Below are 16,080 nucleotides of genomic sequence, written 5' to 3'. Positions count from 1 at the left end.
ATCAGTTCCTTCCATGGGTATGCAAAGCACCCTAAATTGCCTTAATAATAATGAACACGGCATGATACATTTATAGCCAATTGTGTGTGTGGCAGCATTTCTCTTTGGTTTAAGTATCTTGAGAATAGTCACTGACCTGGGTACTGACATCATTTCCTTTTTTTTTTTTTTTGCCTTTTAGTCCAATGTACTGTGGGAAACCACCCCTTTTCCTCCTCCAGAGAGGCAGGATTAGAAGTAGATGGAGGCAGGGGACTGGAAATTTCTGCAAGGTGGTAAGAAATTATGGGGGCCAGGCGTGGCAGCTCATGTAGCACTTTGGGAGGTCAAGGTGGGAGGATCACTTGAGGCCAGGAGTTCAAGACCAGCCTGGGTAACATAAGAAATAAAGGGGCCTAAAGACAAGGCCCTCTAATTTCTCAATAAAAGTTCAATTAAGAATACCCCAAGGTTGAATGAACTGAAAGACAGACATTTTTCTCAAGCCTTAGGTAGGTTTGGGGGCATCCAGTGTGCCTTTGGTGGCTGGTTTGGGGGTGGATCTAAAATCTACAGACCTTGAACAGGCAGACAAATGAAAGGTGAGAGCTCTTCGAGTCATGCAGAAATTGCCATCTGCCCTGTATCCTTACTGTATTGACAACTAGGCAAGAGCCCTGTAAATACATGCTGACTAAATCTACTGAACATAAAAAATTTCCATCTAAAATAGTGTCCTACAGACACCAAACTTTCAATTACACAGAGACAAAAACCCAGTGATCAAGATTACTGCTCCCGCCTCCACCGTCACAATTCATGCCGGTGCTGTGCTGCACACCCACTCCTGGTATGCCTGAGATTCTCCAGGGGCCAAGCCAGTCCTCCCTTCAGGCCCACTCTTCCAGGGCCAGGATGCTCCTGTGGAGCCAGCCCACCTCGGCTGGGGTCCCAGGGACTGGATGTCTGTCTGGTTAGCCTCTGTGTCCCAGACCTTGACTCGAGGCGCCTGCAGTCCCACCAACTCCCTGACTTTCAAGTCCTTTCAAGTCCTTGTGCCCTGACCAAGTTCTGAGGAAAAGAGGGCTCAGGGCCTCGAGGTGGCTCGCCCCCCTCAAACTCATCTAGACATCTCCTCCTCCCGAGTCTATGAGCTCAGACATGGGGGCTCCATCTATCTCTTCCTGAGGTCCTGAATCTTGTCCCTGCTCTGATTCTGTCAGCAGATCCTGAACACTCCTTTGTGGGGACTCCTGCCTCCAAGGCTGACCCCAATGCCAGCTGCCCTGGGGAAATTCCCCAGAACTCTCGGGGAAAGGCCCGAGAACATTCCGAGGAAGCCTCTGGGACTCCTCTCCACTTGCTCTGTTTCTCTCCCAGCCTCACTGCCTTCAGGTATCAGGAAGAGGGCAGGCCCCTGCGCCTCCTCTCCCCTTCCCAGGTCGGCCAACAATACTCCAGCGCGGGGCACTTCCTTTCTTTTCTGGAAACTCTCTAAGACATTGGACCGAAGGAACTGGCCTGAGGCGGGCTGACCTGGGCCGGTGCTGCTGGGTGCTCTACCCACGGAGGCCGCCAGGGGTCACGGACAGGAACCGCAGTCCAAGGGTGCTGGCCTTTCTCCTTCGCAAGAGTCCCCCAGGATCCACACAGCGACTCGAGCAGCCTTCCGCTCAGCCGGAGGAGGGCCAGGCTCCCCCACCTGCTCTGGGTGGTGGCGTCTGGCCCTTCCTGCCGTTTCCAAGGCCTCCGGAAGCACCAACTCAGTTCTGTTACCTCCTCTGGCCAGAAGGTCTCACGCTGTCCTCCAGAGCTGCTCTGGGCCCAGGGCTGGCTCCATGACCACCCGATGGACGTGCTGGGCAGCATGGGCCCCGATAGCAGTCCCCAGCTGCTCTCCCACCTCACCCCAGCTGCCCGGCGGCTGGGTCCACGAGGGCTCTGGGACACTTCCATAGGAAGGGGCCCGGCACTTTGTAATTGCCACGTGTCTCGAGTTAAGCCTCCCGCCCCCAGTGCAAATCTCTGTGTTTCGCTCTCTCCTGAACAAAAATGTAAACCGACGCCGGAAAGCAAATGGTATCGAATACCTTTCTTGTCCACAAGGGTTTTTACAAAGAACGTGTCTCACTAGGAACTAGGACACTCATCGGTCCAAGACCAACTCCTGGATAAAAGGAATAAGGAGAATCGTGTTTGTAACGAGTTACAGGATCGTTTCTTTCCTGGATTTTAAACTTTTTGTTAAATTGTGAAATTATGGAGGAGTTTTATAGAGAAAAAAAAAGTGAAATAAAGTCAGATGGGAAAGCAGAAAAAAAAAAAAAGATTCCTGCTCCCTCCTCTCCTATACCAGATGACTTCCTGAAACTGAAAGGCCTTTACAGATGGCACACGATAAAGGAGGAGAATGTTGGGTAGTGGGGGAACAAAGGATTTTTTTCTCAAATACAGTTCTGTATATCTGCTTGGCCTCTGTTTCTTTGAGATAAAGAAGCAGTTGCACGCATTACCTGTGGGAACCACTCAGAATCTCCTAGCGCTTTCAAGAAGGTCACTTCTGAGTCAGTCGGGATGGTGCTTGGGATACAAGCCCTCATCAGCTTCTTAAAACTGGCTTTCACTTGTCGGATTTCATGAAATTCAACAGGAACAAACTCACAATTTAAAGCAAATTCTACCTTGAAGTTCTGTGGGTGAAGATTCAGAGAATTAGGAGATGAAGTACTATAGGTAAAACAGTGATGTTTTCAATGGGGCAGTGCATTGAAATAGTTAGGTGGGGCCAAACAGCTGCAGAGGCTGCCAATAAGTTTGTAAAAAAAAACCATGAAAGGTTTTGTTCATTTCTATCTTTGGGATATTTTTTCACTTAATATGACATGTGTATCAACCTATATTTATTTGAGTACTTTTTCATTTACATCTTTAATCCATATTTAATTCATTTTGTGTGGGTATGAGTGTTGCATTATAATTAAAGAATGCTATATGATGGCCTACTGGTATATTTCATTTTAATAATCTGGTTGCCTAGCTCTGAAGAAGATTTAAAAGTCCTCTAACTTTTCATGCCAAAGAATGAATTAATATTCTCAAAATCTTTCCACTTTCTTTTCATTTTGCCCAAATTACTCTTGGGACCATCTGCTTTTCTAAAAGCAAAACTGCTTTCTGGAGATTGGCTGCACTGCAACGCGAATGTACTTGATAATACTGAGTCATACACTTACAAATGGTTAAGACGATAAATCTTGTTATGTGTATTTTACAATTTTTCCTTTGTCTTAATAATTCCATTTTAAGGAAGCTACTCTAAGGAAATAATGTAATAGGAAAAAAACCCCAGGGAATGGTATCTCAATTAAAAAAAAAAACAAAAACTATATGCTTAGAATTGTGACTAATTTTATATACAGAAGATAAAGAAACCTAAACAACCAACAATATGGGATGAATAGTGACTAACATAGTTATGAAGACTACTATCTGACATGACATGCAAACACGATGTTAAGGCTTAAGATAAAGAACCTAGCAATATACATGAGTTCCTCTCTATTATTTTTAAAAACTTGTAATAGACAAAACACAGTTTACTTCTCTGGAAAATAGACTCCTATTTCCCAGCTATACATGAGCTAGGTATGCCTATCTTACAAACCAGGAGTTACCAACCAAAGTATTGAGACCCTCCATTAGACTGTAAGGAATTTGTTCCTACGAATAAAGTATTCAAGTATGTGATTTACCTAGATAAAGAAAGCCAAATTCAAAAATATTTTCAGAATAAGTCACTGGAATTTATTGGCTTTCCTTTATGCTTCTTTGTTGGGAGGAAAAGGTGTGGAATTGTAAATTGACAGCACTGTGCTAGCTAGAATGTGGCATATATCAGACAGATAAAGAGCCATATTCTACACACAAAACTGAATGAAAGATAAAACCTGAATGGAATATATAAAATTGCTAACAACTATTGTGCCAGAATGGTGGGATTACATTTTTAAAAATAATACTTGGCCAGGCATTGTGGCTCACCCCTGTCATCCCAGCTGTTTGGGAGGCTGAGGCAGGCAGATCATGAGGTCAACAGATCGAGACCATCCTGGCCAATGTGGTGAAACCCCTTCTTCACTAAAAATACAAAAAAAAAATTAGCTGGGTGTGGTGGCATGTGCCTGTAGTCCCAACTACTTGGAGGGCCAAGGCAGGAGAATCGCTTGAACCCGGGAGTTGGAGGTTGTAGTAAGCTGAGATAGTGCCACTGCGCTCCAACCTGGTGACAGAGTGAGACCCTGTCTCAACAACAACAAAAAAATACACACACACACACACACACACACACACACTTGAGGAAGGACGGAAAGAAAAAAGGGCTGAAGGCAGAGAGGGAAGGAAAAAGTCTGCATCTCAAGTCTTTCTTACTCCAATATGTATGGTCACACGGCTAATCTGAGAAATGATGTGCAAAGAGAATGGCAGAGGTGAATATTCAGGAGCTAAACCTTGGAGAGTGATTCGTATCATGAGTAAGTGGTGTGTGGAAGCATGGAAAGTCTGTGCTCTGGAAAAGACACTGGTAGCAGCAACCCTGGATTGCTGTTGAAAAGTGTTCTACTTTCTAGATATAAAATTATCTACTGTATCAGAAGATACATATGCAGATTTAAAAATTAAGCATTACCCAGCAGTTTTATACCCTCTACCCTAAAGGTTGGTGACTAAGTGGTTGCAGCAGTCCAGGCAGTGAGAGACGAGCTGGCAAAGCCAGCCTGCTCCAGAAGAGATGACTAAGTCACTGGCGTCTTAAGGGCCAAGCATGTGGTATCTTGCTAAGGGCACCCTGCTCATAGTTTCTGTTCCACGGTTCAGCCAGAGGTCTGTCTAGGTTGTCCAATGCCAACTGGAGCACTGAACTAAACGTTGAGGAGATTTCTTTCATGTCCTTTCATGTCCTATACACCTATTGATAGTAATGAAATTTATTTTGTAATGTGTGACTTGCAAAACATTAAACTCAAGGAATTATTGTTGTTTTTGGAGGAAAAGACCATCTTTACAATTTATGGGCCCTCAGCATAGTGAAGCTCTTCAGCACAACAATTTAACAGTAAGAATAAAGTTCATTAGCATCTAGTATTTTGAATTTTCTAACATGTCTTAGGACATGTGTCTCTATCTGTATAGCTTTGCAAAGTTTTAACAAGTGTTACTTATAAAACCTACCCTTGGCCTTGCCTTGCCTCCGTACATGGTACCACAGTCTTCCTCTCCCCATTCCTCTATCTTTCTGTAGCCTTTTTTATCAATAGGTTTACAACAACAAAACTATCTGTTTTGCTTTGGGCAGATTCCTGTGGAAACTGAATCAAAGCTGTTGAAAACACAGGCTGATTAAGCCTTATTTCTTTTTTTGTATGTATACTTCCTAATATTCCTGATGTTTATGTTGATTTTTTATGATTATGAATAAATATTTATTTTCATGGCTAATAAATATGTATATGTATTTATGTGTCTGTATCTATATTAATATTAGTATGTGTATAAATAAATATAAAAGGAGAGCTCATTTTTTTGAGACTGATTATTAACTCCAGGTTAAGAATCATGCTATTAAAAAAAAATTCTAGGAAAGCTGGTTTGTGATGCAGGTTTTATAAACAGATCGAGTGTATCCATAAAGTTTCTAAGTGAGAAAAAAGAAATCTTACCCTTAGTTGTGACTTTTCACCAAATATGTAAAGGGCTGCTTGCCGTTTCAAGAGCTGGTTTTGTAGGTAGGTGCTGTTACTGAAGGAGGCTGAGTGATCCTTGCCTGCCAGCCGGGCGCCAACATCAATGAAGGATGTTGGAGAGCTGATCAAGCGAGTGCTAGAGCGGAGACTTGCCCACACACCTTCACAAAAGTCAAAATAATGGAGTGAGACAATCGAATGTGGGACTGCTACTGACTAAGGAAAAAGCTGCCTGCTCTGAAGCTAGAGTTTTAGAGGCCATCGCAAGTTAATTAATCTAAAAATCATAAGTCACATGGTCATTTGCTACTTACTTTTGTAACATAAACATTATTCAATATAGCATTTCAAAATCATTCAATCTTAGCCTCAGAAGGACCCACAAAATCACCCAAATCAATCCTATTTTATATTTGGATGTAAATTCAGGATTTAAAAGTAAATACTAAGATTATAAGTAGAAGCAGCGCATTGATACTGGAAACAAAAATTGCTGGCAGGAGATACTAATAAAGTCTAGGAAGGCGAATGCTGAGTTACTCAATTTCTCAGGGCTTCATGAAAAAAGTAAGGAACATTCTTTTGCTTATTTGATCAATTTGACAAGACATTTAAAGATATAAAATAGAAACTTAATAAGTCTACTCAAATCTGGAGCTGGATTTGGAATTAATACTTGTATATTATGCCAAAACATTGTAACTCTAAACAAGATTATATCATATATTTTTTTCCAGTATCCATGAAGAATGAGAAATTATAGATTTAGTAATGGGCACAGTGGCTCACACCTGTAATACCAGCACTTTGGGAGGCCAAGGTGGGCAGATCACTTGAGCCCAGGAGTTTGAGGCTAGCCTGGGCAACATGGTGAAACCCTATCTCTACCAAAAAAAAATACAAAAATTAGCTGGGTAGTGCATGCCTGTAGTCCCACTTACTTGCGAGGCTGAGGTGGGAGGATCACTTGACCCCAGGAGGTAGAGGGTGCAGTGAGTTGAGATAGCACCACTGCACTACAGACTGGGCAACAGAACGAGACACCATCTCAAAAATAAATAATAAATAAAATAAAATGTACAGTAACAAGGAGATATCTTTTTTTTTTTTTCTGAGATGGAGTTTCACTCCTGTTGCCCAGGCTGGAGTGCAATGGCGCGATCTGGGCTCCCTACAACCTCTGCCTCCCAGGTTTAAGCAATTCTCCTGCCTCAGTCTCCTGAGTAGCTGGGATTACAGGCATGCGCCACCATGCCTGGCTAACTTTGTATTTTTAGTAGGGATGGGTTTCCCCATGTTGGTCAGGCTGGTTTCAAACTCAACCTCAGGTGATCCTCCCACTGCAGCATCCCAAAGTGCTGGGATTATAGGCATGAGCCACTGTGCCTGGCAAGAAGCAGATATCTTCTAAGAGAAAGGGCAAGCTAACATGCTAGAAGAGTCTCAATGAGATAAGCTGATTTTAGTTATATTAATTAGAAAAATCAAGATCTCTACATGCAAGTGAGACTATTATATATCAAACATACAGACACAAAGGCATGTACTAATTCTCAAATTTGACTAGCACTGTATCACCTTAAAAGCAAGAATCCCTCATAAATCCCTGTAGAACTGTGGTGTTCATCTCAATGATGGCGTCACAGGGATACAGGACTTTCCTACTACCTCCCTAAAGTGGGTTTCTTCTTCAGATCTAGAAAGGCTGATTGAGAAGCTTTAGTCTTCTCCCAGTATTAAATCAAAGTCATGTTTCTAGGTGACCAGAAGTCACCATGACAATGTCACATCTGCTTCTCTTTCTAAGAATTTATGGGGTCAGGAGACCAGTTCCCAAGAAAAGTTTCCATTGGTGATTTCAGCTTCACATGCATGATTTTTTTTTTTTTTTTTTGACAGAGTCTCGCTTTTTTGCCCAGGCTGGAGCGCAGTGACGTGATCTTGGCTCACTGCAACCTCTGCCTTCCGGGTTCAAGTGATTCTCCTGCCTCAGCCTCCCGAGTAGCTGGGATTACAGACGCGCACCACCATGCCTGGCTAATTTTTGTATTTTTATTTTAGAGACAGGGTTTCACCACGTTGGTCAGGATGGTCTCAAAACTTCCAACCTCAGGTGATCCACCTGCCTTGGCCTCCCAAAGTGCTGGGATTACAGGCGTGAGCCACCATGCCCAGCCACATGAATCTTTCTATGTAGTCTATGAGTTTTTCTTATACATTACGGCAAGTATCACTTTTTCTATAAATGGAATCACAGGAAATTCAGAATGCAGATGAGAAGAAAGGATATAATTTTACAAACGCAAAAAAATTTACTTGTAACATATGCAGTTGCACATGAAGATGGTTTAAAAGAGTGATGTATCAGGACACATAATACAGTACCTTGATTATGAACTCTTCCCTTAGCTGAAGATTTGGAATTTGACTGAGTAAAACATTTATCTCTGTACCCATGCACCGGTAGGTAAGATTAAATACAGAAAGAAATAAAATGTATATAGCAGCAAATGTCAGAGCAGACTGAGTAAGAGAAGAATAGGCTACTTAATTTTTAAAATTAACAGGGGAAAAATATAAATATAATAAAAGTAGAAGATTTAATTAACAAACAAAAAGCTGCACAGTCACAAAAAAAGATGCATTGAGTACCTGTTAAATGAAATTTCAGCACCTGTTTATAAATACTATAAGCACAATGAAATGGACAGCACGCAGCAGAAGGTGCCACTAAAAAATTATACCAAATGGAATAAGCTTTTGAAGACTGTCATTCAGTCAGAAACAAATTTATATAATAAAATTAAGGAATTTGGGGTGTGTATGTGTAAACGGTAGAAATACATTGGTCCTAATATTGAAGGAGACTCATTGGCGAATGCTCCGTGTTGTACAACACATTTGTTCTTTGAGCAAGGTCATCACACCAGGAAAAAATGAAGCTCTAGCAACCATTTGGAATAACTAAGGGCATGTTTTTGCAGTAGAGCATTAAGCATTGCCACGCTATCTTCCTTCTTCTCTTTTCATTTGGAAATTACATTATTTTCCATAGTTATGAGCAGCAAAAAGTCATAATCCTGTGACAATACCCAATACCACTAACAATATAGCTTGTGATGATTGAAGTAATGACTTCTCTTAAAATCCCTACTTGCACAAAAATGACAGGCAGTATTAGAGATAATAGTTTTGTAATTTGAGTAATTTTTTTTTCCATCAGAAAGAAAGAGGTTTATGATAATGGCAAACTTTATCTGGTAATAACAAGAATTGTGAGCAGTTTTAGCACTTTCCAAGCAAACCACTTGCTCAAGTCAATTAGGGGAAATGATTTTGTATTTATTCAGGATCGCAATCTTGAATAGTAGTAGTATTGTTATATAATGCAAAATCATATAAAATATAACATAATAAAAATAACTAGGGCCGGGCACGGTGGCTCAAGCCTATAATCCCAGCACTTTGGGAGGCCGAGGCAGGCAGATCACGAGGTCAAGAGATCGAGACTATCCTGGCTAACATGGTGAAACCTCGTCTCTACTAAAAATACAAAAATTAGCTGGGTGTGGTGGCACCAGCTACTCAGGAGGCTGAAGCAGGAGAATTGCTTGAACCTGGGAGGCGGAGGTTGCAGTGAGCCGAGATTGTGCTACTGCACTTCAGCCTGGTGACAGAGTGAGACTCTGTCTCAAAAAAAAAAATCATTAGAATGATTTTTCATTCCCACTTCACTCCTTTGCAAGCAGAAAATGAAGGGCACTGATGGCTTTGGTGGCCAAAGGAAGTCAGAAAGTAAGGGCTGCAGAGGTGCTGGCTGACGGCATACAGAGAATGTGACTGCAAGACAGAATGAAGACTTGGGACGACACGGCCCAGGCACACTGTGTGGCTGGCTCCTCTGTGTTGGCTGACTGCTCTCCTTCCTGCCAAAATTCTGAATTTCCTATTGAATATGGGACACTAAGATGATTATAGTGATGCTGGAGTAGTTCCTGATTCTGAGCTACTGTTCCCCTAAACATCACACTTTCTTATGCTAGTCTCATTGCCTGGAAAGATTTCTCCCATTTCCCTACCTGATACATTCCTACCTAACCCTTAAGATCTAGGTGCAATGTTAGCACCTCTGAAAGGCATTCTGACTGCTCCCAAGCTGAGGAGCTCTATTTGAACTTTGATCATTGCATCATTATTATTTGCATATTCTTTTACTCTACAAGGTTGTGTATGTGAAAGAAAAATAAAAACTCAGGACTCCAGTTCACTATGCCAAAAGGAAAAAATAAAGCTGAAAGCTGAGACATAGAGGAAGCTGCCTTTCCTTTTGTTTTTAAGCAAACAGCTATAGTTAAAAGGTTAAATCTCTCCACAGGTAGCTACTCTATGTTCACTTTACCTTATAGACGAACACGTAACTGACTCTTCCCCTACCTGCTCCTTTTCTCTTGCAACATGTGGATTACCATACCCTCCCTCTTTCCCGTTTAAATATTAAAGCCCTCAAAATCACTGTTGGAGAAAGGCACAGACCTGTCTTCAGGGTGCGTCCCTAACCTTCGCAAAATAAACTTCTGAATTTATTGAGAGCTGCCTCAGATACTTTTTGGTTTACATGTGCTTGCAAGGGCAGGAACCTAATCGTGTTTGTTCTTGTATCTATGCTGAGAGCCTGAAATATAGGCACTCAAAGAATTTTTTGATTATTTACTTTTTGCAAACCAATCCATTGTGAGCTGTTGTGACTCGTTATTATATCTTCCACCCTATTATTTGCAAGAGCGAAAAGAGGGATATTAAATGAAAAACATTAAGGACGTCCCCCAGATAGAGGCTCATCAATGAAAAACTGCTGAGTTTTGGCCAATTAGTAGAAAATCAGCAATGATAAAATGGCCAGTACTGATACGGGGCCAGAAGGGGGCTTTGAGAATTATAATCCCATCTGGAAGTCATTTTAACCAAAGGAATTAGACTACTGCATTGGTTGTTGGTGGTGAGGTCTACTTAGATTTCCTGAATGATTTCTAGATGTTCTGGGCACTTAACACCAGCAAAGCATCTCAAGCAGTGTTTTTCCAAACTGCAGGATCCTCCCTGTGGCTTGGGAAATCACTTTAGTAGGTCAAATCAGTATCTTTTTAAAAAGTGAAGCATTACAGTTGAAAATACTAATGAGCACTGCACGTGGTACAGATGAATATTGTTTCACAAAACTTTTGTTTCAGTATATACATGATACATTTTGCATGTGCCTCAGTACTACCTGAATTATAATATAAAATGAATGGGCATATATACAAATAGATATAAAATGCATTTCTTACTGAGAGTCATGATAAAAAAAAGTTTGAAAGTCACTGGCTAGACCTAGGGCATAGCCTTCTATCTCCTGCCTTAGGTCAGTAAGGCTCAAAGCAATTCAAATACAAATACCGACTTTCTTCCCATTTCAGCAGAAGATTAGCAATGGCGATGACAACAATAACTATAATAATGACAACTAACATTTATTAACATGCTACTATGGGCTAGTTACTAAGTTCAATGTTTTACATATACTATTGTTTATTCCTCATAACTACTTGAAAGATCTAATTTATTTATTCCTTAATTTTAAAGATGAAGACACTGAGAATTAAGAGTTTCCCTAATTTGCACATTGTAAGTAGTGGGACTTTGGTTTGAATCAGAATGTAACTAAACTCTTAATGTACTGTTACCTGAGGAACCACGTGACCTTGGGCCCAATCAGTAGGAACTGGCTAAGGGGACTGCTTCAGGGAAGATATGGCACAGTTCATTTTCCCCAGAGGAACGCATCATTATTTAGAGAACCGGTGTTTCCTACGCACTGGCATAATTTCCTCCGCTATGTTCAGACCAAAGGGGAGAAGGAAAAGAGATGCTTAGGTTGCATGTGGGGCCTTATTCATCACTGTGATCTTATACCTGGCCCAGTGCCTGGAGACACAAGATATATTCACTAAATATATCTGCACTGATAGGATGCAACACTGAACTAATTCTAGTCCCAGTTATATTAATATTTGCTGTGTGGCCTTGGCCAGGTCACTTAATCTCCCTGGACCTCTTTATATACCTATCTTGGAGGTTATTTCAATGATAAAATAATACATGTAGAGAAACTTAAAATGTAAGGGATGAAAAATTAAAAAGCTGCCTCCATGTGGCTACTTCTCAAATATACCCGGCTATTATATTTTGGTATTTGAGAGGCAGTACTGATTTTTCTCAAGGCATTTCTCTACTAAACAAAGACATTTATCCAAGTTGTAAGTATATGTGCTTCACCTATTGGGCTTAAATGTTGTTTTAATTTTAAATGAAAAACAATGTGATCTATTCACTTCTTACTTTTAAAGTGGTTCTTGTGTGAAAAAGGATGCATCCCTTGCATTAGGAACTCACCAACATGCATGCTGAATGCAAAGTGATCACCCTGACTGAAGAAAGGGTGAAGGTCAATTTTAACCCTGGCTCATCAGACCAGGAGAGGCACACAGTGGAAATAACGTAAGAAAACTAGGAACTAAAACTGTATGACAATGAAAGGAATAAAAGGTATTGTGAAAACAGAGGAGAAAAAACAAAAAGGTTAGGGAGAAGAACTGGGGGTAGGGTAAAAATAAATAAAAAGAAGAAGAAAAAGAATTAAATGATAGGAGGCTCCTCCCACAGTGGTACGTAACTCTGGAAGAATGAGGAGACTGTACTGTGAGCAGGTACAAGGAAATGCATTACTTGCAGGGAATGGGTGTGTCTATACCTAGTCTTGCCCTGGCCAATCTGAATGTGTGTCTGCCTGGCATGTTCATGTTAACAGAGAATCTTTTGAGACTTCCTTAACTTGCTTGTCCCAGTCCATTCCTACTACTTTGAGAAGGAATGACACTATCAGAAGAAACATAGAAAGCAGGTCTACAGATCACAGAGAACACTGAAGGTGTCAGGAGACAGCAGTATCTCTTTGTCCAATTCATCACTGGGACTTTAGAAGGTTTTGGAGGCTTTGGGAGTGAAGAGTTAAGAGATGGAGTAAAAGAGTGAGATTTGCATTTCTGGATTTTAGCTTAAGATGCCAAAATGACAGGTACCTGGTTAGGAGTAAAAAACTGCCATAAAGAAACAAGCCAAATGCACAGTAATTTTCAGCAGAAAGTACTTGAGAAGGGTGTTAGAAATAATAATTATAGCCTCAGATATGCGTATAGTGGTCATAAGTTAAATAGGAGATTTTAATCTGAAAAGGTAAATACAGCCTTCTGGGTGCCTTTAGGCATCTTTAGGATTAGCAAAGAATGGAGTCATGATAAGAATATAACCACTACTGGGAATACCCTTGTATAAAAGAAGCCAAGAGTCGGAGGCCAACGTTAAAAAAAGAGACCGTAATGTAATTGAAAAAGATTGTTGAGGCTGGGTGCAGTGGCTCACACCTGTAATCACAGCACTTTGGGAGGCTGGGGTGGGCAGATCATGAGGTCAGGAGATCGAGACAAACCTGGCCAACATGGTGAAACCCATCTCTATTAAAAATACAAAAATTAGCTGGGTATGGTGGTGCATGCCTGTACTCCCAGCTACTCGGGAGGCTGAGGCAGGAGAATCTCTTGAACCTGGAAGTTGGAGGTTGCAGTGAGTTGGAGGTTGCAGCAAGCTGAGATCGTGTCACTGCACTCCAGCATGGCGACAGAGCAAGTCTCTGTCTAAAAAAAAAAGAAAAAGATTGTTGAAAATCCATGAGCCTTAGGTACCAACATAAAAGGAGAGACAATTTTGCAGCTACAGTTATACTATAGGCCACCTGGCCAAATGTTGGAATAGATAACATGGTGACGTATACAATGGCAAAATACAAGATCGGGTTGTGGGGTGGGAGGGCTTCATTTAACTAGACATCTGCTGAAAGTTGCATTCTCTAAAAGCTGAATGGAAAAATTACTGACTTGCCTTGCTGACAATATAAACTTTCACATGGTAAATAAAGCAGTAAAGGCAAAGGCAATCTCAAACCAAATTCTGACAAGAGTGCTTGGCAACTGAAATACCAGGAACCTTAGGAGAAAATCACTGTTCTATCTTTTAGTTTGAATCCACTGAGAAAGAAATGATGAGAAGAATGAAGTCTGTATCTTAAACTTTAAAATTATAGTACTCTAAAAATTCAGAAAAATGATACATATGACTGTAATGGGTTGAACTGTGTCCCCCTCCCGAAATTTATAGTAGGTCCTAACACCCAGTACCTCAGAATATATATAATTAGTTAAGATGAGGTCATATTGGAGTAGAACGAGCCCCTAATTCAATATGACTGGTGTGCTTATAAAAGGAGAAATTGGAGCTAGACACAGAGGGAGAATGCCATGTGAAGATAAAGGTGGAGATTTAGGTGTGATGCTTCCAGAAGCCAAGCAATGCCAAAGATGGCCAGCAAATCTCCAGAAGCTAGGAGGAAGGCATGGAACAGATTCCTCCTCACAGCCCTCAGAGGGAGCCAACCCTCCGGACACCTTGATCTTGGACTTTCAGCTTCCAGAACTGTGAGACTATAGTTGTTTAAGCCACCCAGTTTGTGGCACTCTGTTATGGCAGCCCTAGGAAACCAATACAACTTCAAGGACTGATACATTAATGGGAATGGTGACTGAAGAAGGTTGAAAGCTCTTAAGAAATCCTGCAGTTACAGAAAGTTCTGCTGGGGCAGGAAAAGAAAGTATCCAAGAAACCATCATGACTCCTAGGAGATGTGTATGGTTTTCAAAAGGGAAAAAAGTCAATTTTGTAAAGTAGAACCTTTATGTTGTTGCTGAACCAAATTCTAGGAATGGATTATCAATGGACTAGTTATAATTACTTAAGAAAAAGTGGTCAGGGGTGGTGGCTCATGTCTATAATCCGAGCACTTCAGGAGGCTGAGGCAGGTGGATCACGAGATCAGGAGTGCAAGACCAGCCTGGCCAAGATGGTGAAATCCCATCTCTACTAAAAATACAAAAATTAGCCGGGTGTGGTGGTGGGTGCCTGTAATCCCAGCTACTTGGGAGGCTGAGGCAGGAGGAGAATCACTTGAACCCAGGAGGCAGAGGTTACAGTGAGCTGAGATCGCATCACAGCACTCTAGCCTGGGCGACAGACCAAGACTCCATCTCAAAAAGAAAAAGCACTGATTCCTATAATAAGTCATGGCAAAATAACCGTAAAACCCTTTGTGATGCAGTTAATTGTTTGAAAGATTGGCAAATATTGGATTAAAAGGATTGACAGAGATTTAGAAATATGGGCCTGGTGAGTTTTAGAGAGAAGACCCATAACCAGTATAGATGAACAGATTGATCTTTTTCTTTCGAGAGGTATATATTATTTTGCTGTAGGTCTTTGTCCTTAGCTCTGGCTTGTTTAACATTTTTTTAAACAAAGAATCACATGACGACAATGATCAAATTTTTTTTTTTTTTTAACAATGATCAAATCTATGGATGATAAAAAGCCTGCAAAAACAGCAAATGCACTGGTAGACAGAATCAGGATCGAAAGGTCTAAAATAACAGTCCACATCCAAAACCATGACATTTTCTAGTTATAGCACTGCTAGTAGGTCCAAAAAGCAAACATCAAGACCAGTATATTTTTAAGAACAATAGCACATGTGAAGCAGACAGTGATTTAAAATGATATTAATCTCCACATGGGTTAATCTAGTGATGGGGCTCTGCCCGTAGCCAATGCAGTTTTAGGCTGTGTGAGCACCTAGAGTTCTGGGTTCAATTCTGTGGAGTGTTCAGAGTGATAAGGTTGGTGAGCGGACTACAACCATTTGAACTGGGGATATTTAGAGTTAACTAAAGGCAGGAAAAGAAAGCATCCAAAGGACCAATATGACCACTAGGAGACATGTATGGTTTTCAAAAGGGGAAAAAGTGAATTTTGTAAAGAGTGAGTTTTGTAGAAAGCCTGACAAGAGATTTTCCCTGAAGATATTCGTGTGGGAGATTAGACTTACTTTCTAACCTCAGAGGACAGAACTAGGGCCAATATGTGAAAGTGGTAGTCAATATGAGAAAGCAACACATAGAGTTGCTCACAAATGTAAGGGATTATTTCGGGGGAAGAAATGAGTTTCCCATTACTGATGATGTTCAAGCGAAACAAGATTACCTACTTAGTGTGTGTGATTGACTGACTGATTGATTGAGAGACAGAGTTCTGCTCTTGTTGCCCAGGGTGAAGTGCAATGGTGTGATCTTGGCTCACTACAACATCCACCTCCAGGGTTCAAGCGATTCTCCTGCCTCAGTCTCCTGAGTAGCTGGGACTACAGCTGCACACCACCACA

At 41.1% G+C, this 16,080-nt stretch overlaps 1 protein-coding gene across 4 annotated transcripts in view; it reads right to left on the bottom strand.

Annotated features, from left to right (window-relative positions):
* Positions 1-16,080, bottom strand: part of SBF2 (SET binding factor 2) — a 472,399-nt gene that overhangs the window by 33,388 nt on the left and 422,931 nt on the right. For all 4 annotated transcript variants that reach the window (XR_010338354.1, XM_012456679.3, XM_012456682.3 and 1 more), the window contains 2 exons: positions 5,697-5,881; positions 2,493-2,669 (listed from right to left, as the gene is read on the bottom strand). Coding sequence is in view for 3 of the 4 variants with exons in the window: in XM_012456679.3 (XP_012312102.1) it covers positions 2,493-2,669; positions 5,697-5,881 (362 nt within the window). In the remaining variant the exon portion in view is untranslated. The remainder of the gene's footprint in view (positions 1-2,492; positions 2,670-5,696; positions 5,882-16,080) is intronic.

The sequence above is a fragment of the Aotus nancymaae genome, unplaced genomic scaffold (genome assembly GCF_030222135.1).
Source record: "Aotus nancymaae isolate 86718 unplaced genomic scaffold, 86718_ANA_hifiasm-v0.15.2.pri h1tg000059l, whole genome shotgun sequence".
In the NCBI taxonomy this organism is placed as follows: domain Eukaryota; kingdom Metazoa; phylum Chordata; class Mammalia; order Primates; family Aotidae; genus Aotus; species Aotus nancymaae.
Note: the sequence above shows the minus strand (reverse complement) of the source record. Positions and strands in the feature narration are given on the sequence as shown.